The sequence below is a fragment of the Varanus komodoensis genome, unplaced genomic scaffold (genome assembly GCF_004798865.1).
Source record: "Varanus komodoensis strain SLA01 unplaced genomic scaffold, ASM479886v1 scaffold2, whole genome shotgun sequence".
Taxonomy (NCBI): Eukaryota; Metazoa; Chordata; class Lepidosauria; order Squamata; family Varanidae; genus Varanus; species Varanus komodoensis.
The window spans coordinates 7310503-7331846 of NW_025335568.1; the positions used below are offsets into that span (position 1 = coordinate 7310503).

Genomic DNA, 21344 nt, shown 5'->3' on the forward strand with positions numbered 1-21344 from the left:
CCTGGCCATGGGACACCTGGTGTCCTTCAGGCTACCCACTCCTGATTTATAGGCATGGAGATGTAGCAAAAGGAATTGCGCTCTGGAGAGGGAGATTGGGGACCGGAACTGGATCCACTTGGGGGTCCCCACCCATTCTAATCAGGCCTTGTTTCCAACCTTTCACCCCACTAAGGCCACTTAACGGGGGTCAAGACTGTGCCAGTGTCAATTTCGAGTACCAGCTGTGCAACACAGAGGAGTGCCCAAAGCATCACGAAGACTTCCGAGCCCAGCAGTGCCAGCAACGCAACTCACATTTTGAATATCAGAACAGCAAGCACCATTGGCTGCCCTATGAGCATCCTGACGGTAAGCAACAGCCTTCCTCGCTTCTCTTCCGCATCCGCCAGAGCTGCTTCAAGTACTGTTGAAATGGGCCAAGAAGAAGGAAGCAGCAGCTGCTGCAAAGCCCCCTTTCTGCTGCCCCCAGTGTCTCTTTGCGCTTCCCATTGGAAAAGCGCCTCTGGCTTCCACCAGAGGCACCTTGCGGTCTTCCTTCAAAATTCAGTGACTCATTAATAATTACAAAATACATTCCTGTCGATCTTGATGGGAAATCAGATGTACTCAGTCAAACCTTTCATGCAAAGCAGAACAATCTTTGAATAATGGTATGCCCAATGTAAGAGTTATCTTCACACTGGGCATGTTTCCATGACTCTCCTAACAGCTGAGTCCACCTAGGAACTTGCCAGTGTGGTGACAAATAATAGAATAGTAGGGTTGAAAGGGGCCAGGAAGATCCCGGGGACCAACCCGCTGCTCTTGCAGGGCCCCAATTTCTCCATCCCACTCAGAGGGCTGGAGAGAGAGAGACAGAGACAGAAAGAGAGACAGAGCGAGAGAGAGAGAGAGAGGCAGATGCTGCTGGGTAAATAGGGAAGGAGATGGGTAAATGGATGGATATTATTGTTGCCATTAGTGTTATTACTATTAAATTACATTTATAGCTCATCTTTTTCCCTTGTGAGGAACTCATGGCAGCTTCCATGGCTCCCTTTTTATCCTCTCAACAACAACCCTTTGAGGTAGGCAGGGCTGTGAGTTTGTGACTGGCTAGTGAGCTTTATGGTTGAGTGGGGAATGGACCTGGGTCTCCTGTATCCCCAGGCCAACACTCTAACCACCACAATGGCTCTCTGAGTAGACAGGTAAATAGATATAGAAACAGACGGACGGATGGCTAAATTGAAAAGGAGTGGGATAGCACCCAGTGATCTCCTACAAGATCAGTGTCACCCACACTGCTTGAGAGCCAATGCTCACGAACCCAAACTTTTCTAGACATGAGCTAAATTCTGTGGGGATACAGCTGAATGAATCAAGCAGCCCAGGATGCTCAGCAAACCACTCTTTCCCAGCCTCCATTTCCCCACCCTTCATCTGTAGCATGGAGCGTCGACATTCACCCTACCTTACAGGTTTTCTGTAAGTACTATACCAAGACGATGCGTTCAACACACTCAGTTTATTCGAATACCCCGTAAGAAATGGGAAGTGCTATTGAGTCATATCAGAGCTGTTTCATTTTCTGAGTTAGTGTCTATTGATTGACTGAGTGACTTGATTTGAGACCATTAGACTGTCTCCCTAGATAGCCTCCTCACCTTACTTCACTCACCACTCTGAGCTCCTTCAAGTGATCGTCCTTGCCAGGAGCAAAACGGGAAGGGATCAGAGGAAAGAGGAAAGAAGCGCATGAGTAACGTAAAGAAAAGTCCCACTTGGGGCACAATTTGACTGCTTTCTGTGCTGCGTAGCCACGAAGAGATGCCAGCTTCACTGCCGGTCCAGAGAGACGGGGGACGTGGCGTACATGAAGCAGCTGGCCCACGACGGGACTCGCTGTTCGTACAGGGATCCGTTCAGCATTTGCGTCCGCGGAGAGTGCGTGGTGAGTGCAGTCGTTTTTCTCGTGCCAGTCGATTGCTTTCGCCAGAGCGGTTCACAGGGGACCTGGCAGAAAGTCCCACAGTGGGCTGGGCCTTGGGACAGGAGAAACTGCTGTTTTGAATAGCCACTGCATGTTCTGCAAATCATCCGGTATTTGTTTCAGCTCACACCCATTTTTTTCAACCTAGGCTCATCTCAGTGACAGTGTGAATTTCATGTGAAAAAGCACATTTTTAAAATGTGCTTTAAAATGTGCTTTTCTATTGCTTCCAAGTGCACGTTTAAATATAACAATTTGTGGATGGACAGATGGGACGTATGGATGGAAAGCTAAACAGATGCCTATTTTGAACACAGACACAAACACAATCATTTCTTAGGGGGGAAAAAACCACTCTGCTGGCAATTGGAATGGGGATTCCAAACAGTACTTTTCTTATGCTTGACAAACAGCAAGGAAATTCTCACACATGCTTAGTTGGACAAAACATTCATGCATCACCACTTCCCCAGCCTGATCCCCTTGAGATGTTTTCAGCAGCTCCCAAAGTTCCCATCCAATGTGGTCGCTGGATCACTAGGATTGATAGCAGCTATAGTCCAACACATCTGGAGACCATAAGCTTGAAAAAAGCTGTCCTGGAGTTCAGCAGCAGATGTTCTGTGAGAAGAAGGTTCAGCATTTCTAGGTAAGGCTGGAACAGTGAGCAGCCCTTGCTAGGGAATGTATGAAACGAAAGAAGATGGACAACCACCTTGACCCTATATAGCGGAGTTTCCAGTATTCCTACTGGAAAGAGTCGTGCATTCTTTGGCAAGAGAAGGTCCTGTGTCCAACCTGGAGGAAGCAGGAAATGCTTCTCCATTTTTATTTAATTTAATTTTGCCAGAACTGCCCCAGAGAAGTTGCAGATAGAGGCCAAAAGCCACCACCCCTGGGGGGATACTATGATCTTCAGTTTTCCTGAGGGGTAGCTCTTCAAAACAGCCCATGAACAAAGCAACACAGATGCTATCCATTTCTTTGTTTGGGAGCTGCTTTGACGTTGTAATCCTGAGTAAATGGACATTTGGGGGCTAGAAGAATTTTAGCAGGGTCTTTATTTTAAATTCCTGATGCTTATACACAAGGATGAGCCGTAATGTCAGGAGAAACACAAAATCAAATTATGCACTGTGTTTGAAAAGATCTGCAAATGATGTAGAATTGTTACTTCAAATTAATTTGCATAAAGGAAAGCCAGTGTGGCTTGTTGGTTAGAGTGTTGGACTGGAACGGAAAGATCCAGAATCTAGTCCCTAATGAGACTGGGTGACTTCCAGTCACAAATTCTCAGCCTAACCTACTGTACAGGGTTGTTGTGAGGATAAAATGGAGAGGAAGGGAATCTTGTAACCTGCCATGGGCTCCTTGCAAGAGGAAGAAAGCCAGGGCAAAAAAGCAATGTAATAACCAAAAAACAAAATTTATCAGGCTTCTGCTGGTCATGGAAACAGGCAAGACATTATGAAATGCAGCCCTATCACCCTGAGAAACTCTATGAATCCTGCTCAGTCCCTTGGACTGATTAGGCACTTTTAAAAAAAATTTCCTTTGAAATAAATGCCGGTACCCCTTGGACTGTGAATTCTAGGAAAAGCATCACATTCTGCATTTCCAAAACCACGCTCCGCTCTCTTGGTTATTTTAAAATTGTTAGCAGCTACAGAAGATTTGATCCTGTCGCTCTCAATTCCAGTGATATATTTAAACTTCTCTTTGCAGAAAGTGGGGTGTGACAAGGAAATTGGCTCGAACAAAGTTGAAGACAAGTGTGGAGTCTGTGGAGGAGATAATTCCCACTGCCGGACAGTCAAAGGCACCTTCACCCGCACCCCAAAGAAGCCCGGTAGGGATGCTTCCCCCTCGGTGACTCGCCCTGTGCCATCAGCTTCTTGGCTGAATTTGTCATAACACAGAATGCCAGTGGGCTTTCCCAGTTGATCTGCACCCATCTGAACGGGTCCTACACAGGCTTTGTTGCACAATGAACACACCAGAATTCCATACCCTTTTCTAGATTCCCAAGACAATCCACTCTGAGTTCAGGATGCTTGTGCAGCCATGGACCAGGCCAGCTAAGCAGATGCATTTCTACTCTGGGAAAGTCGCTTTTGGATGCAAGCCAATGAGGGATGAGAAGGATCCATCTGGGGGTGGGAAACGTGGGTTCCCTGGGTTCAGCTCAGGGTCCAAGGCGCTGGCAATTGTGCCCCACATTCACAGGGGGCTTGCCAGGATGGAGCCCCTGCACCTGCCAGCATGGCTCCACTCACACTCCAGGAGCAGCTGCCGTTTGAGCAGCTACAACTGGCTCCAGGTAAGCTGGCCATGAGGGGCTTGTCAGGGACGCAGCTCCCTGTGGCAGTTGCACAATCAGAGTCCCACTTCCACACCAGTTGCAGACACCTTGTAGCCGTCTGCAGCTTGACTCTGGAGAAGGTTGCCAGTTGTGAGTGTTAACACATTTCCTCCTGGCTCTGCTCACCTTTGAAGAGTTGGAACTCTGAGAGAAGCAAATTCCAATAGGGTTCGTTCCAATCTCAAGTCCAACGATGCGGCCCATAACCCTCTGAGAACTCAGAGAATCAAGGGCATCCCATGAAGGACAGGAGGACCGCAGAGGTGAAGGTGACTTCCGTGCTCTTTCTGCTCTGCAAAACAGTCAGACAGCTGCTCGAGGGGCCCTCCCATGACAACATGGCTCTGTGCTTCCTCCTTCACCAGAGGCGGCACACCTGCATGCACCAGCGGCTGGGGAGCTGGGCAGGAGGCGCTCCTTCACCCGTCCTGCTCGAGGGGTCCTGTGGGCAGCTGGTTGGCCACCATGCATAGGGAGGGCTGGACTTTGGTTTGATCCGACAGGGCTGTTCTTGTGTTCTCATATTCTACAGCTTCAGAAAAGGAGGGAAAGAGGCGGAGGCAGGATCAGGAAATGTCTTACCGCGGTGGTGCCAGTCCCCTAGCCTCACCACTCTCCACCCTTAAAACCCTTCTCCAAGGTTGCTCTTACGACCTCAGAGATCTTTCTGAGCTGGCTGTGAGGGTGAGGATTAGGAGAAGGTGCCGTGAGCCCGGATCTCCTGCTCCCAGTCATAGCTGATTTCTGGCTTCAGCGCTGGGAATCCCAGTGGCTGTGGCCCAGTGGATGCTCTCTAGGGATCATAGCATTGCAATATGGGCTGGCAGTTACAATTTTATTTCATCTATTTATTTTTGCTTTCACACTTCCCCTCCGAAAGTCTAACCAACCTCTTCCCACAGGGAAACAATTAAGCAAGAGGTGCCAAAATGAACTCAAGTTTCTGGAAAATGAAATCTGCAAGTATCTGACTGATTTTTCATAGTCTTAAGTTTCATTGACTATCTTTTTAAAGTACTGCTGCAATGTGTCTGAATTTTATAAAAGGCATTTAGCATATCTAACCTGCTTGTCAGATGAAATGCATTCACATGAAGATATAGTCAATGAAAATGCAAGACTTCAGTGCCCCGATCACTAATGAAAGCCATTCTGTTTAAGGGAAGACAAGAGGCGCTTTCACTTTACCTAAAGGAGCCCGCAATATTTCTGTTTCTGAAACCAGAGAATCTAAAAGTATCCTGGGTAAGTTTTGCCCCATTGCAGAACTTCAGGCATCCATGTCCACCATGCTTTTCCCCCCACTGCAAAAACAGACAAAACTTTTATGCTTCCTATGAGAGATTTTTCTTTTCTACAATGCTGAGAATATTTTGATTATTAAATCGTATCTGCTCATGTCATCCATTACAGTTTTAAGAAAAACAAGGTCAAGCTAAGATACTGCACATGATTAATTTGGTTTCCACGAGCAAGTCCTTTCCTCTTGCTAGCCTGCTCTCAACCATCAGGAGGAGCATGAGCTGCTAATAATGTTTTTCACTCTGCAAAGTTAAGAATCCAACTGATGGATGGTAAAATGGATAAATGAGCTGCACACACTTTCATGTTCATGCTCTGAAACATAGGAAACATAAACCCTTTGTCTAAATTATCCAGATTGCTATGGTCTCCAGAGAACATAACAAAGTGGATTGCAATAAGAGAAACTTGTTTTCCCTCTGCTGTACAAAAATGGGAAATACAAGGCAGTCTAAACACCAATATGACAAACCTCTTCCCTTTCATGGTTCGATGGATGCACTTCTTCTGCACATGGGGACCACCACTTCTGGCAACCTCCTAACACCTGCAATGATTTTTCTTCTTTTGTTTCCTCTTCTGCTTTCTTCCACTGCCTTGCTGCACATGCCAAAGGGTACCTTAAGATGTTTGACATCCCACCCAGTGCTAGACATGTGATTGTCCAAGAAGACGAGGCTTCTCCTCACATTCTTGGTAAGTGCTTCTTTGCTTAGGTTTGGCCATCATGTCAGTTGACATGGTGCCAACATCTGATGCATCTTTCCAGAAGAGGGAGAGGAGCAATAGCCATACATTCCCCTGGCAATGTATTGCCTCTTGTGGTTATCTTATCTTCAGAGATGTATGGAGAAGGAGGCTATGGATGGCTGCTGGCTTCGCAGGCCAGGTGCTACTTCCATTATTGGAGGTGGTGTGACTGCGCACACCAGTTGCTGAAGAGCATGAGAAGGTGGAGGTCTTGCACTCATCCTACCTGAGGGATCCTGTGGACAGCTGGTTTGCCACTGTGTGAACAGTGTGCTAGACTGGATGGACATTTGGTCTGATCCAGCAGGACCTTTCTTATGGTATTAAAATTATTACATCTGTAACCTACCATTCTTCTATAGAACTCAAGTTTGCATTAAGATCCAGGTAGTCTTTGCCCAGTCATTGCATGGCTTTGGCCCAATTCCTGCATCTTGTGTCTTCAGGTATTCATCTAAGACATTTAAACATATCCCAAAGGGGGGAAATGGGTGTCCAAGAGAGGCAGGAAAAGGAATTTATGAAAATTTTGTTCAGAACAAGAATGCATGAACATTTTGTTTAAGTTTTGTTAAGCATCAGAACTTGTTTCACCTGCAACCCTAAAAGTGAAGACATTTTTCATGCAAACTCACATATTCCTGATTTTGCAACGGCATTTTTTCTTCCATCACAAAGCTTGAAGAAATGCAACATTCAGCAAAGAACTTTGCCTTAGTTCACTTACAGGCTCAAAGACAGTTAAATCCATTTTTTTGAAAACTTCTCTTTAATGAAATTAACCTTTCACCCATCCATATGGGAGAGTCACTGCTAGTCAAACTTGACCCTTCTGAGCGAGAAGGACCCAAGGTCTGACTCGATATAGGGCTGCTTCTGATGTGCCTCATGCTTCTGCCACGGCCCAAATGTGTCCCGGTGGCACCTTTCCAATGTTCTCATTCAAAAACTACATTGCAAGGCCCCGGTAATAACGTGTCTTTGCGGCTGGTGCTTTTAATCTGCAGGAACTCAAATGACTTGCCTTCCCCTCATATCTTCCTCACCAGGATGCCATCCATTAGCATAAAAGTGTCCTTTTTCAAAGCCAATGATAACTAACGATTTGCAGAGTATCTGAAGTCTAAGTGCCTCTTAGATGTAAGAGCAGAAAAGGAGAGTTATTTTTTTCCACTCACTGCAGGGGCCATCCAAGCAAACTTAGAGAAATGCAAATGACACACCTTCAATATGGGGCGCTCTGACGGGAGTCCTTTTACAGCAGCCATTTCACACTCTTTGTGGCCCATCATGGTCAATTGTGGACATTCGGCATCATGATTACAGGGCTGGTTGTGATATACACACTTGGAGAATAGGTGCAATTAACAGCGTGCCTATTCCAGACAGCATGCCTGGAAGAGATGGCAGCTATTCATCCCTTTAGATAACATAACACAAATAATTGTTACAATTTCTTTGTGTACAATCAATATCTGACATAACTGGAGTACACTGATTTGCAGCTGTTATGCAAGTGTAAGAAAGCGGTGAGCCTCATAGAAGCAGGTACCTCTGAAAAGGGGGAGGACTGGATGGAGTCAGCCTGCAGCCCCAAATCAGTCTAGAACCTCTCAGAGGCTCAGTTTTAGCCAGAACACACAGATTCAAATATTGTTGTGCTCGATGTTGTACACATCAAGAGATCTGTGCCAATTTGCACATCAGCAGAATTAATGCAGAGGGCATAGAATCTAACTAGGAAGAAGGAAGCGATGTCCCATAGCAGGATTGGAAGTATTTGGTAGAATGTCCAAAGAGCTGGTGCAGCATTAGTGCCTTAAGGTTTCCAGGCCACCATAGCTTAGGAGTGAGTACCATGGAATTTGGTGGCTCTTGGTTCTGGAAGAACATGCATCCCCACCTTTCCCACCCTGGTGTGTTCTGGACTACTGTTCCCAGCATTCCTGACCATGTGTCCTGCTAAATGAGAGGGATGGGTGTTGCAGCCCCAAACCTCTGAAGGGCAACCCATTGCGGGCGACTGATGTACAGGGTTTGGGCTGTATGTGTCTGAGGGTGAGCTTGGAATCTGTCAGGTCAAAATCCACCTCAGGAGGTCACTAGGCAGACCCTAAGCCAATGCCACCACTTCAGCCTTGTCTCCCCCATCCAAATGGGACAGCAAAGGCTGCCTACTGTTAGCTTTGGGGCGTAGGCAGCAGGTGTCTGTAACTGGAGCAGCAGGACCAGGGCGAATGGAGGTCTTGTCTAGGTGCAATAGGTTCTGAAGCAAAGGCAAAGGTACGAGCAAGGATCAGGTATCATCAAGGTGTGGTGGGGCAGAGGTAAGCTTAGGAACAGATGGGATTAGAAGATACAGGAGGACTGGGGGCAAAAGATTCCTCAGGCACACAAAGCTTCCAGTACAAAGACTCGCATTGCTGTGGCAACGCCAAGAGGAAGCCTTTTATAGACCCCCCACCCTCCCAGTGGCTTCCAGCTGGTTTCCATAATTCCAATGGTCCTAAACCCTGCAAGCACCTACAGGTCTCATACCTATCCTGCAAATACTTGCAGGCCGCCTGTTCTAACAAGCCAGTAGGGGGAGCTATTCTGCTCTGGAGATCCTGACAGCTGCCTTAAAGAGTTGTGGCAAGGATCGACGATGCATGTGAAGCACTGGAACCCTTGAAATGCTTCACAGACGTGCTGGTTGGTATCATTCTTCTTGAATGGAAGAGCAGAAGCCAACCTTAATTGCATGCAGCCTTCACTCCTTTTCTCAAAGTCCATCTCTGCTCTTCATTAGTCTTGTTGCGATTCTCCTCTCCACTAAGAAAGGGCAGATCGGTCCAAATTTGATCTAAGACAAAGACAAAGACTGCTCCATTCCATCAATGGATATTAAGAAAGAAAGGAAGGAATGAAGGAAGGAAGGTGTGATTGTTTAAAAATCAGGTGGGGGGCAAAGCAATTAATTGTGTGAAGTTCTCAAAGAGCTGCCTTTTCATTGCATTTTTGTCTCCCCTGCTCTTTTCCTCTCTCGTTCTTTTTATAATTCTTTCTTTTAGTTCATAGCTGCTAGCAGCAACATGAAAACAGCTGCCACCAGCTTTAAAAATGCGGTTGAAAATGCCCCCGTGACAGTATTTCCATACAGCATCTCTGTAATCTGTATGGGAGGGAAAAGATGGCCATTCTCATGTACTGGTGGGAATTTTGGCACTTTCTGGCTGCTGCAGCCAACTATACCCTCTTTAAAGTAAAAGCAGGCAGTGCTCAAAGCTGGAAGAACTAAGTCAGTGTATGTAAATTCAGGATGTGGACTGATCCACCTAACCATATTTTGATTTTCACAATGATTTGGAAGGTATGAATTGCCTCCGTCTGCACTGAAATGCAGTACATACTCCTCAAGAAAGCCAAATTTCCACTCATGGTGGACAAATCAGTCCATTTCTGCTCCGAGCCAGTTTTGTATTGATCCATTCATAGATCCGCTCCATCTGATGTCAGCATCCGTCTGCCATTCTCTTTGGTTTTTTAACTGCAAAACTTGCAATTCATTTTTGCATGCAGTTCTCCCTGCTATATGCAACTTCCCAATGTACACATTTTATTTGCAGTTTTTGAGCCAAGAACTGCATTGCAAAGTTCAGAGAAATGTACAGTCCAAAGAATAATTTGGATTCAAACCCCATAGACTGGGAAGTGCAAATTATATTTGTATGCTTTAAAATGCAGACCGAATGGAAAATTCCACCTGTGTTTGCCTCTTCCAAGGTAATGCTAGGCCTGCAGTGCAGGAATGGACAACTTTTGCAGCCAAATCTTCCCCTGTGCCCAGATTAAATCTAATTAGTAACATGAGAGAGAAAGAAAAGGGTTGGGAAGTTCTGGGTCAGCGAGGAAGGATTCAGGCCTCATGGCATCCGAAGATAAAAATGGAATACCCAGGAAACTATTTTGTGCTGAGGCTGAAAAAAATGCCACATGGCAATTTGCATAACAATAATTGCTTGACCTCCACTGGTTTTGCTCTCTTTAGCCTTTAAGAATCAGGCAACAGGCCACTATATTCTGAATGGGAAAGGAGAGGGATCAAGCGCCCGTTCCTTCATTGATCTGGGCTTAGAGTGGGAGTACCACATTGATGACAACATAGAAACCCTTCGGACAGATGGCCCCTTGTATGATCCCATTGTCGTGCTGGTAAGTCACTGTGTTTGTCGTTTTGAGTTATTTCCATGTGGCCTGAACAAGGTCTTTGGTCCCCACCCACAAAGCAGGACAAATTCATAGTGTCCTGCCAAGATGATCCTCCCGCAAGGAGGATGATCCTCTAGGCTGGAAACAGCCTGTTATGGTGGTCCTCCAGAAGCGTCACAAATTCTTCTTCCTTGCCGCATGCCCAAAAATGCAAAAGTGGTATGTGTGCAGAAGGCAGGGATCTCAACCTAATAGCAGGGTGCAGTGCAGAGCTATTGTGTGAACTCTGGTCCGGTAGGTCACCAAAACACCCAGCTCATTCCATTCAGTGTGTGAGCTACAGCAACATCCCACTTGATGTAGTGGAATGGAGCACTTAGCGGAATAGAGATGGCCTTTTTACGATGCTTAAAAGGCTGTGGATTTTGACTTTCCTTCCAAGTCATGACATGCATCTTGCAATGATTCATCACCTGGTCGGCAATTCATAGAAGCAAGAGAGTTGCAAGGTGATGACAACACCAGATACCTGGCTTATCATGCCATGCCATGGCTGCAAGCAGTCAAGTTGTTCTCAGTTCTGTGTGGAGCTGTTTCTCCTCAATGCACCCCTTTCCCCCAGTAGAAAATGGCTCAACTTGTTGCAAACCAATGCACAAAACTGAATACTATCATGCTTCTGATCAGGGACACCACAAGTCCTGATCTTTCCTAACGTACTTGGTGAGTTTCCAAAACCCAAACCTCAGATGAACCTGGGAGGGGGCAAGACACAATGCTTCCCTTGTAGTCCAGGTGAGAAAGACAAATTGCCAAATCTGACATTTTAAGTCAAGGAATTTTGACATTCAGTGATATCTCTGGTCTCATGCGCACCATGTTAGGTGACCTGCAAGGTGCATGTCAGAATTCGTCTCATTATGCTGCTGAATGATTGGTGAAAGACTTGGAAAAAGCAATAAAGAGTTGGTGTGAGGATACTCTGCCATCTAGTCAACTGTCTCCACCTGCACAGCTTGACCTGGGCGTCTTTGCTGGGAAGGAAGCTGCACTGACTTCATTTAAGTGTACGGAAAATTGCAGCCTTGATATCATCCACAGTAGTGATTTGCAACCCAAGCACTGGCTGGTGGAGATTCTGAAGCCCCCCTAACAGCAGGGAATGCTGGAGGGGTTTGCAGGAGCAAGAGCCTCTGCCCATTTTTCTGCATCTGCTCATTAAAATTATCTCCACTTATTTTAGCTATGTTTCGTCAAGTGGCTAATTATCTGTAGGGATCAAAATGAAAAGCAGCAGAGATGCTCAGGATGATAACACCTCTGTGTCATGATACATGGAGAGGGTAGCCAGAAGCTTTACACCTGGGCTGGGGAACTGGTGTGTGCGCAGGGGGCAAAGCTCCCTTCCCTGTGCAGCCCATCACAGGCTGAATAGCTTCAGAGGAGGAGGCTGCAGCCCTGGCCTAACTTGCTCGTTGGCCAGTATGCTGGGCAGCCTGCAGCTGTGGACTCAGTTTCCCCGCACGCAGGGTTCCCCATCGGTGGAGGGCATGGAGCAAGTAAAGAGCAGCCAGGGGCCTTCTCCCTGCACCACTCACCTTCCTGATTGGAGCAACACATTGAGTCCAAGGGGCAGATTGGCGATCACAAGGGGATCCTCTCCCCATCTTCTCCCCAGTCCCCTGGAAACCTGAATCCAGAAGGTGGGGGGTACTGAGCGGTGTCCAGGGCCCATGGAAGGGGTCCAGGTCTTTCGGGGGCACACGGGAATCTCTGCAGACCAGGCTGTTTGTTTGTTTGTTTGTTTGTTTGTTTGTTTAAAAATTTTCTAGACCATCCCATTACCAAAGTCTCAGGACAGTTTAACAATAAAAATTTTTAAAAATTTAAAACACAGCATCCTGAAATTTCAATGAATAATAAAACCCCAATTAAAACAGTCAGGTCTTAAAGCTTTGGGAAAATAAAAAGGGGTTGGCCTGATGCCAAAAAGAATAAAGTGACGGTGCCAGGTGAACCTCTCCGGGGAGCGAATTCCACAATTGGGGTGCCACCACAGAGAAGGCCCTTCCCCAGGTAGTCACCCTCCTAATCTCCTTCAGGGAGGGCACCTGGAGAAGGGTGTCTGCCCCAGATCTTAAGGGGTGGGCAGGTGCATAGGGAAGGAGATGCTCCTTCAGGTCAAGCTTCTGAGCCTAGCACTGTTCTCCAATCTCCTCCAGTTGCCATATCCAGCTCGGAGAAAGGTTCAGAATTCTCAGTAGGCAGTGCATGGCTTCCTTTTGAGCTGATTCCTTTTGAACCAGGCTGTGTCATCTACCCTTAGCCGTGACTTAACGTTCTTCTGGGTGGTATAGGGCTGGTATGCTTCAGGAGCACCCATCAACTCAGGGATCTGGCTAAACCCAGCCAAGAGCTGTTACGTTATTCTTGCGATCCTAAGCCCCCACCCACGATTTTCAATACCGCCAGCTTGTATGATCTGCTGCTATTTCCACAGATCATTCCTCAGGACAACAACACGCAGTCTAGCCTGACTTACAAATATATCGTCCATGAAGATTCGGTGCCCAACGTCAGCAGCAACAACGTCCTGCAAGAGGAGCTGGACACCTTTGAATGGGCTCTGAAGAGCTGGTCCCAGTGCTCCAAGCCTTGTGGAGGAGGTGCATTTTCAAGATGGCTGTTAGTAGGGGGCTTTGTGTGTATGCATGATGCACCCATGTGCCAGCAGTGGCAGAGGGATCCAGTCCATGCCGGTTCCCATGCATCCGTGCATAACCCTGTTCTGCTCTTTCTGCAGAGCTGTCGTTCTTTAAATGAAGAAATATGCACAAAAATTCACGGATTTCCATATACTCTGTTGGCTCACGTTCTTAGTCATTACACTGAAATAGTTCCTTCCTTGTTTTCTTGTTTTCCAAATGGTCCCTTTTTCACTGGCATTTTCTACCCGACATGTGATTTGTCGTGCTGGTTCTTTGTCTTCCAGGTTTCCAGTACACGAAATACGGCTGCCGCCGGAAGAGCGACAACAAGATGGTCCACCGCAGCTTCTGTGAAGCCAGCAAAAAGCCCAAACCCATCCGCAGGATGTGCAATTTCCAGGACTGCACACAGCCTTTGTAAGCATCTGCCTCCTTTCAGTGAGCAGCAGTTTTCCAGGAAGGGGGAGTTGAGCCCCCAAGGGGGCACAAGGACCACTTGGAGTGAAGCAAAAGGCAACCCCACTTGGTGAGAGCCGTGCTTCTTCTGCGACATCCTCAGGTCCTGGTGTAGAAGAGGGACCAATGGATGGGATGGTGTCCAGCCCAATTCAAGGTGCTGGTTCTAATGTAAAGAAACGTATAGGCCGTGAAACACGGGTGCAGATCGGAGGGCCTCCCCCGCTTCAGTCTCCCCATATGGTACGATCCACATTGGAGGCCTTTCTTCATGCAGATGCTCCCAGGTCGATTGCAAGAACGGCAAGAGAAGGGTCTCCTTGGCGGTGGCCCCTGAGTTGGGTGAGGCCTGCCTGGTGCCAGCATTGCCATCTCTTTGGAACCAGAAAGGCTTCCTCTGTTCTCAGGCATTTGATAGCACACGATGCACATTTTAAACACGTTCGATGTGCTTGGCTGTTGCTGTTGGCTGTTGTGTTTCTTCCTAAGGTTGTGGTGTTTTGGCAGGCGTGGTGTTTTCACTCTTTTAAATGGTGCGCGTTTTAGGGGGCAACCTGAACTTGCAGGTTTATGGGTATCCTATGCTGAGGACTTGGCCCAGCAAGGGAGAACTCAGCGGCGACCATGCCTCATACCTTGATTTTTATCTAGATGGCTCTTCTCGGCCTTCCAGGTCACATACCAAAGGAAGCCAGTAGGAGCTGATGGCTCAAACTCCTCAGAGTGCCCATTTTTCTCTCTTTACTGGCACTTATGACTTTGGGGGAGGCTGCTGGCACCGTTCTTTCCACACCAGCACGGTCTTCAAAGTCCAGCTCCAAAATCACAGGATAATGATGATGATTGGAAGTTATATTCCACATTTAAAGTAGTCCCAAGCCCTCTCTAAGCAGATTTCAAAAATACCCATAAAAACAGCATCTCATAAAAGTGTATAAACATATAACAATTACAATACACAAAATGCTGCTGAGATAGAGATAGATAGAAATAGTCTATTAAATTAAAGGACAATATAAAATGGTGTAATTAAAATTACACAATATAAAATCAATTATTAAAATGTTTGGAGAACAGTATCATGTTTGCCTGAGGCGAAAAAATTGTAATGAAGGTGCTGGGTGAAATGCCATTGCGGAAGGACATTCCATAGATGGGGCGCAATCGCTGAGAAGGTCCCTCTTCTATTTGCCATCCTCCTTAACTCCTTGGAGGTCGGCTGTTTCAGAAGGGGCTCCTCACCTGACCTTAGGACCACGTAGGTACACATGGGAGCAGGCAGTCCTTCAGGTATTCTGGTCCCAAGCTGTTTCAGTCTTTATATGTTAGCACAAGCACCTTAAACTGAGCCCAAAGCTCAACTGGTAACCAATGCAAATGATATATTATCAGAGTGACCCTGTTTTGTACCAGTTGAAGTTTCTTGGTGTTAGGACTCCAAAGAGTCCCAGGCAGTATCAAAAGACCATATGATGGAGCCCTTCATCTTCTAAGCCACCTTGCTGGATTTTTTTGTGGAAAAGAAGACTAAGAAATCCAGTACAGAATAAATATACATCCATAATGGAATTTCAGAATTAGCTTTCAATAATGAAAGCTACCTTCTGTGATCTGACAGACTTTGGTTTTGATTGAGCAACCAGATATTGCAGCTCACACAAGGAGTTTCTCACCTACTAATGGGAATAGAAGATTCTGGCTTTAGACACCCGTGCTTTTGCCTTAAACTTGACCATACTTCGGCAGAGAAGTTTCCATTAGCAAATGTAAACAATTCACTTCTCTTTGATGGGCAATCAGCCACATGCCAGATTTTCAGAGGAGATTCGTTGACTCCCATCTTCTATCACTCATATATCAAATTGCATGCAGGTCTAGCTATGCATTATTCAGCACCGTATTCTCTCTTCAATCTGCAGAGCACTTCCATCAGGAAAACTCAGGCATTCATGGATCATAAAATATTTGTGTGTGCCTGCAGATCAACCCAGGATGGAAGCGGTCTTCTAGGAGGTCACTGCCTTGAAGCTTCTCAACCCTTCTTTCTCTTTCCCACCCCAGCTGGGTCACAGAAGAATGGGAACACTGTACCAAGACATGTGGGACTTCTGGTTATCAGATCCGAACAGTGCGTTGCATTCAGCCACTTCACGATGGTGCAAACCGCTCGGTTCATTTCAAATATTGCAGTGGGGATCGCCCAGAGAGTCGTAGGCCTTGCAACAGAGCGCCATGTCCTGCTCAATGGAAAACCTTGCCCTGGAATCCAGTAAGCATCCAGGATCCTCTGTGTTTGACCTTCCCCTTCACTCGTCACAGACCAGTGAAACAGTGCACAGAAATGGAAGTGAAGAATAGAACAGAATACGTGACACAGAGCCAGCGTGGTGTAGTGGTGAAGAGCATGGGACTGGGACTCAGGCGACCTGGATTCTAGTCCCCGCTTGGCCATGGAGCCAACTGGGTGACTTTGGGCCAGTCCCAGCCTCTCAGTCCAGCTGAGACTGGATTGCTGTTGTGGGGATAAGATTGAAAGGAGGAGAAGAATTACATAAGCCACCTTGAGTCCTTGGAGGGAAAAAAAGGAGGTATCTAAATATAATAAATAACATTTAGATAAATAGATAACTAGATCCCAGTCTACTAAAAACAAGTCATTAAAGTAATTGAATCTTTAAGATAAAACGAGAAAGTACACAAGCAGAATAAATTTAAATTATTTTACCATCCATTAATGCCCACTGGTCTCCATTAGCATAAATGTATAGCTGCTGCACAGAAGTTTCTCCCATGTTAGTTACTTTTGGATCATGATCTGATATTAGATATTGAATATCGTTTGTCCACCCTTCCTATTATATAATAAGGGTTAGAACTAAGTGAAACAAGCCTTGAAAAAATGTGCAATATAGCAAGCCATGCCCTTCTGTTTCCATTTCACCCATCTCACAAGGAGATATCCCTTGCTGGTACAGATTTCTGCTAAAATCCATCCAACCAGGTAGAGGGTAATACATTAAATCTTTCCTTTCATAAATGTGGGGATATATTAATCAGAAAAGTATTTTGCAGATAAGCTTCCCTTCCCATTAACTCTCTACTCAGGATGGCCTGTATACATGATATTGTGGTTCTGTGCACTTGTATGTTTAATATATAGCTAAGTCATTGATTTAAAACAGAATCCCACTTTGAGCATTTCTTGGCAGTTGTTCCACTCCCCGGGCAAAAACTCTGTGAATCAGTAAATTTGAGCTCACAAAAAAATCTCTGAGTTCTATCTCAAAGTTCATTCCCATTCAAGTCTGCATCATGTCGTGGACTCTCCCAGCCTTCCTCATGAAAATCTGCGTTTTTTTCTTGCATAGTATTTTCCAATCAATTGTGCAGAGGGGCCATTGTGTCCAACCCCCTGCTTGGTGCAGGACTCCAAGTTAAACCATCACTCTCCAGCTGCATCTCACATGCCACCAGTGTGGGAGAGTCCACAAACATCCCTAGGTAATTGGTCCCACTGTCGTACTGCTCTAACAGATAGGAAAATTTTCCTGATATCTAGCTGGAATCTGGCTTCTTATAACTTAAGAAGTCTTCTTCCAAGTCCCACACTCTGGGATTGTCAAGAAGAGATCCTGCTCTTCCTTTCTGTGACAGCTTTCAAGTACTTGAAGAGTGCTATCTTATCTCCGCACAGACTTATGTTCTCAAGCCTAAACAGGCCCAGTTACTTCGATCTCCTTCCAAGGGTTGACGACAGAAATCTTGTAGTAATTGGACCTAAGATGACACTAACTCTCAAGGAAGAGCAAAATGTGAAATGCAAATTTCTGGGACAATTTAATTCATGATGTATTTAACTATCCATGGAGCAATATGGTAGTGAATGGGTTTGGGAGATGGAATTTGCTATAAAGCTCAAAACAGCCATGCATGGGGATCTTCCTGAACACAGGAGTCATCAGGGTCACCTGAATGTATGAGAAATGCATTTCAGTTTGGATTTCAATAGAATTTACCCCTTTCACATCTCTTCAACCAAAGTGGAAACTCCCTTTTGTGTTCTTGCTTGGCTAAACTTTGGCTTATCAATAAGGTTTCCATGTACCCAGAGACAAAGTTAGGGAGGGGAAACACCTGCGCAATACATTTTCTTCATCCAGTTAGGGAACTGCCCCTGGAAGCCTTGCTTCTTCTCTCCATAGTGCCTTGTTGCTTTTCTCCACAGTGTTCAGTGACCTGCGGGGAAGGAACAGAGTCCCGGCAGGTTTTGTGCCGCATCGGTGACCAGTGTGACGGAGAAAAGCCAGAGTCTGTGAGGGTTTGCAAGCTGGCTCCCTGTAATGGTAAGGAATACTGAAGATGAAGCTCAAATACTTTGGCCACCTAACGAGAAGGAGGGACTCCCTGGAGAAGAGCATGATGCTGGGAACGGTTGACAGCAATAGGAGAAGGGGGTGAGGTGGCTGGATGGAGTCACTGGGACAGTGGGTGTGGGCTTGGGTGGGCTCCAGGGGATGGTGGAGGACAGGAGAGCCTGGAGGAATGTTGTCCATGGGGTTGCGATGGGTCGGACACGACTTCGTGACTAACAATAATGGTAAGGAAAATATTTCTCCTAGCTGCCTTCAGATGAAGTTATCTAGCTTCTGGGAGTCCTGACCCAGTTAATTGCCTGCAACATCTGGAAACTGGTGCCAAGCAAAGCAGTGATACAGAGAATCACACCAGTTCACAATGGGGCAGCCTCTCTTACTGTACTATAAAGTCCCCATAGATAAAGATCCCAATCATGTACAGCGAAAGTGAAAAACATGGCACCCACTGGATGTCTTGCACTACAACTCCCATCAGCCCCAGCCAGCATGGTCAGGGACATTTGGAATTATTCTCCAAAACACCTGGAAGGCACCAGGTCATGTTGCCTCGATTTAGAGTGAATTATTGTCCATGTTGTGGCCTTTACTGTTGCATTTGGGGATGGCTTGTTAAAATTCCATTAGAATAGGTTGCTACTAACAAAGCTGCCCTTCACGATTTAATCCTTCACTCTACGATGAGGGAAAGTCAGATTTCAAAATCCTCTTGTAAACAAATGGGTGGGGGCGCTGGACAGAATGTGATTTCCCCAGAAGCCCACTTGCTGGGGGATACAGGGAACAAGAGGGACAGGGAAAGTGAGGAAAGAAAGAACGAACGATGAATGAATGAATGAACGAACGAACGAAAGTTGTGTAGTGGTTAGAATTTTGGACTGGGACTTCAAAGACCCAGGTTCTGGTCCTCAGTCAGCTATGAAGTTCACCAGGTGACTCTGGGCCAGTCACTAACTCTCAGCCTAGACTACTTCTTATGAGGATAAAATGGAAAGCAGATTGATGGAGTCAATAGAAGGTGGAGTTTAAACGCGGTTAAGCAATACATTAATCATCTATCTTTTGTACTAATATCCCCAGTAAAGTTTGGGTTAGACAGATCTTTCTAATTATGTATACTGAGGTCTGATTGCAGACTGGACATTCTGTAAGTCCTTTTATTTGGACTCAAAGGCAGTTCTAAGTGAGGAAATCACAGGGGCCTTTGATATCATAACAGAAAGATGCATGGCGAGGAGATGCAAAGCCCAACCCGTTCTGCTGTGCCAGTAACGGAATCAGAGAAACGAATGGACAACGGCAAGAGGCGGGCATAACAGCCATGGAAGGTGAATGTGTGTCACCCAAACCAATCGTGACACGAGAGCCCTGATGTACCAGCAAAGTGTTTTGAAGTATAACCGTCTTTGCCAGGGATAGGAGTGTGAAAAAACGCTTCCAGGAGTCTGTCTGCCATAAACCAGGTCATGCTTGAGAGCTGCAGGCTCCAATCTGCGGAACAGCAATGTGGACCTTTGACGTTGAGTAGAGTTGGTTTGGCTCGTGCTGTTCTCCTCATGTAATGGGCCCATGCAGTGACGGGCTCATGCAGGAACAATGAAAAGGGGCCAGCTCTTGGCTCTCCGCTGAACCTGCCTTACAAGGCAGGACACCTTGGAGAGGAGGAGACTTCTGGGTGCCACCCTGGGCTCCCTGGAGGAGTGGTGGGATATAAATGCCACCAATAAATTCATTAGTGCACTTACGAGGGTTGAAGAGGACAATCCAAAACAGCTTTCTCCAACCCTGCAGCTGCATTGCATTACAACTCCCATTATCCCCGGTTGGCCTGTGTAGAGAGGAGGTGACAGAGGGTTGTAATTCCACACTAATGGAGGGTGCCAGGTTGAAGAAGGCTACCTTGCTACAGTATTCAAAAATGCGAAGAGCGGGAGGAGAGTGCTGGAAGCCACTCTTGAGTTCCTTGTAAGAAAAACAGTGGGAGATTAGATGGAGACGGAGATGATGGAGATGGAGATATGGGAATGCCTGCTCCCATATATTCCCACCCGACCATTCAGATCTGCTGGAGAGGTCCTTCTCAGAGAGAAGCCCCCTAAGAAAGTAAGAGGGATGGCAAGAGGGACCTTCGTGGTGGTTTCTCTCCATCTGTGGAACATGCTCCCTAAGGAGGAATGCCTGATGCCCTCTTTGTTTTCTTTTAGGCATCAGGCAAAAACCTTTTTATTTTCAAAATTTGATCTGTTAATACTTTTGATGTAACCATTGTAGGCTTGTTTATCATTGCTGCTCTGGAGGGGTTGGTTTATGAACAGTTGTCATTATTTAGTTGGGTTTTTATTGTCCTGTTTTATTGCTGGATTTTTATTTCTTAAATTGTACACCATCCTGAGAGCCCTGTGGGCTCTAGGGCAGTATAGAAATGTAATCAATCAATCAATCAATCAATCAACAGCCTCCTCATTGCATCAGCAGACCCTGAAAAGTCGCTAATGGTACACACAATACACTCTCAAGAGCGCTGCGAATACTTGGACACTAGAGGGAAGCAGAGACCGGGCTCTGCATGGACTTGGAGCCAAAGTAGAGTTTCCCTTTATGAGAAATGGCCTTTCCCTATCGGTCAGAAGCAACGCGTCTTCTGAAATGTCCATGCACTCTTGGCTTGCAGCAAATGAAGGGCACCCTCTGGGTATCCCAGGATTTTTTCCAGATGCATGCTAAGATAGAGTTGGGCAGCCAACAAGCCAGTTTTTCCATCCTTGGTCATCCCCTGCTCCCTTAGCCACTCTGAGACCCAGCACCAAACGTCAGAAGAACAGAAACTGACCAAATAAGGAGTGGATTCCTAGGTTGTGTCCGTTTCATCTTAAAAAGCAAACAATAAATATTTTAAAATAAAAGTGGTGTACCTGTAAGGTTAGGACACAGTACCGGCATTATTGAAAGTAGGTACTCTGGTGCTTGGATTGATCAGTCCCTTCCACACCGCTGGACAATCGTTGAAATGTGATTCCTTGATCCATGAATAAGGACACAGTCCTATCATTCTCACCTTTGTTGGACAGAAGCCTTGATGGCCTTATAGGCCCCTTCCAGCTCTACTAATATTCTGCATAGCCAGAAGCATGGCTTCTAGATCGAGAGAGGTATTACTGCCATTCTATAAGACTCTGTTGTGCCCGCAGCTGGAGTATTGTGTTCAGTTCTGGGCCCCTCATTACAAG

General features: G+C 46.2%; 1 protein-coding gene across 1 annotated transcript in view; it reads left to right on the forward strand.

The window, feature by feature from the left end:
- The window catches only part of ADAMTS3 (ADAM metallopeptidase with thrombospondin type 1 motif 3), a 123600-nt gene that overhangs the window by 94483 nt on the left and 7773 nt on the right, over positions 1 to 21344 (forward strand). The window contains exons 13-21 of the mRNA XM_044428949.1: positions 176 to 351; positions 1803 to 1936; positions 3701 to 3824; positions 6255 to 6335; positions 10420 to 10583; positions 13081 to 13246; positions 13573 to 13705; positions 15806 to 16013; positions 17970 to 18087. Of these exons, the coding sequence (XP_044284884.1) occupies positions 176 to 351; positions 1803 to 1936; positions 3701 to 3824; positions 6255 to 6335; positions 10420 to 10583; positions 13081 to 13246; positions 13573 to 13705; positions 15806 to 16013; positions 17970 to 18087 (1304 nt within the window). The remainder of the gene's footprint in view (positions 1 to 175; positions 352 to 1802; positions 1937 to 3700; positions 3825 to 6254; positions 6336 to 10419; positions 10584 to 13080; positions 13247 to 13572; positions 13706 to 15805; positions 16014 to 17969; positions 18088 to 21344) is intronic.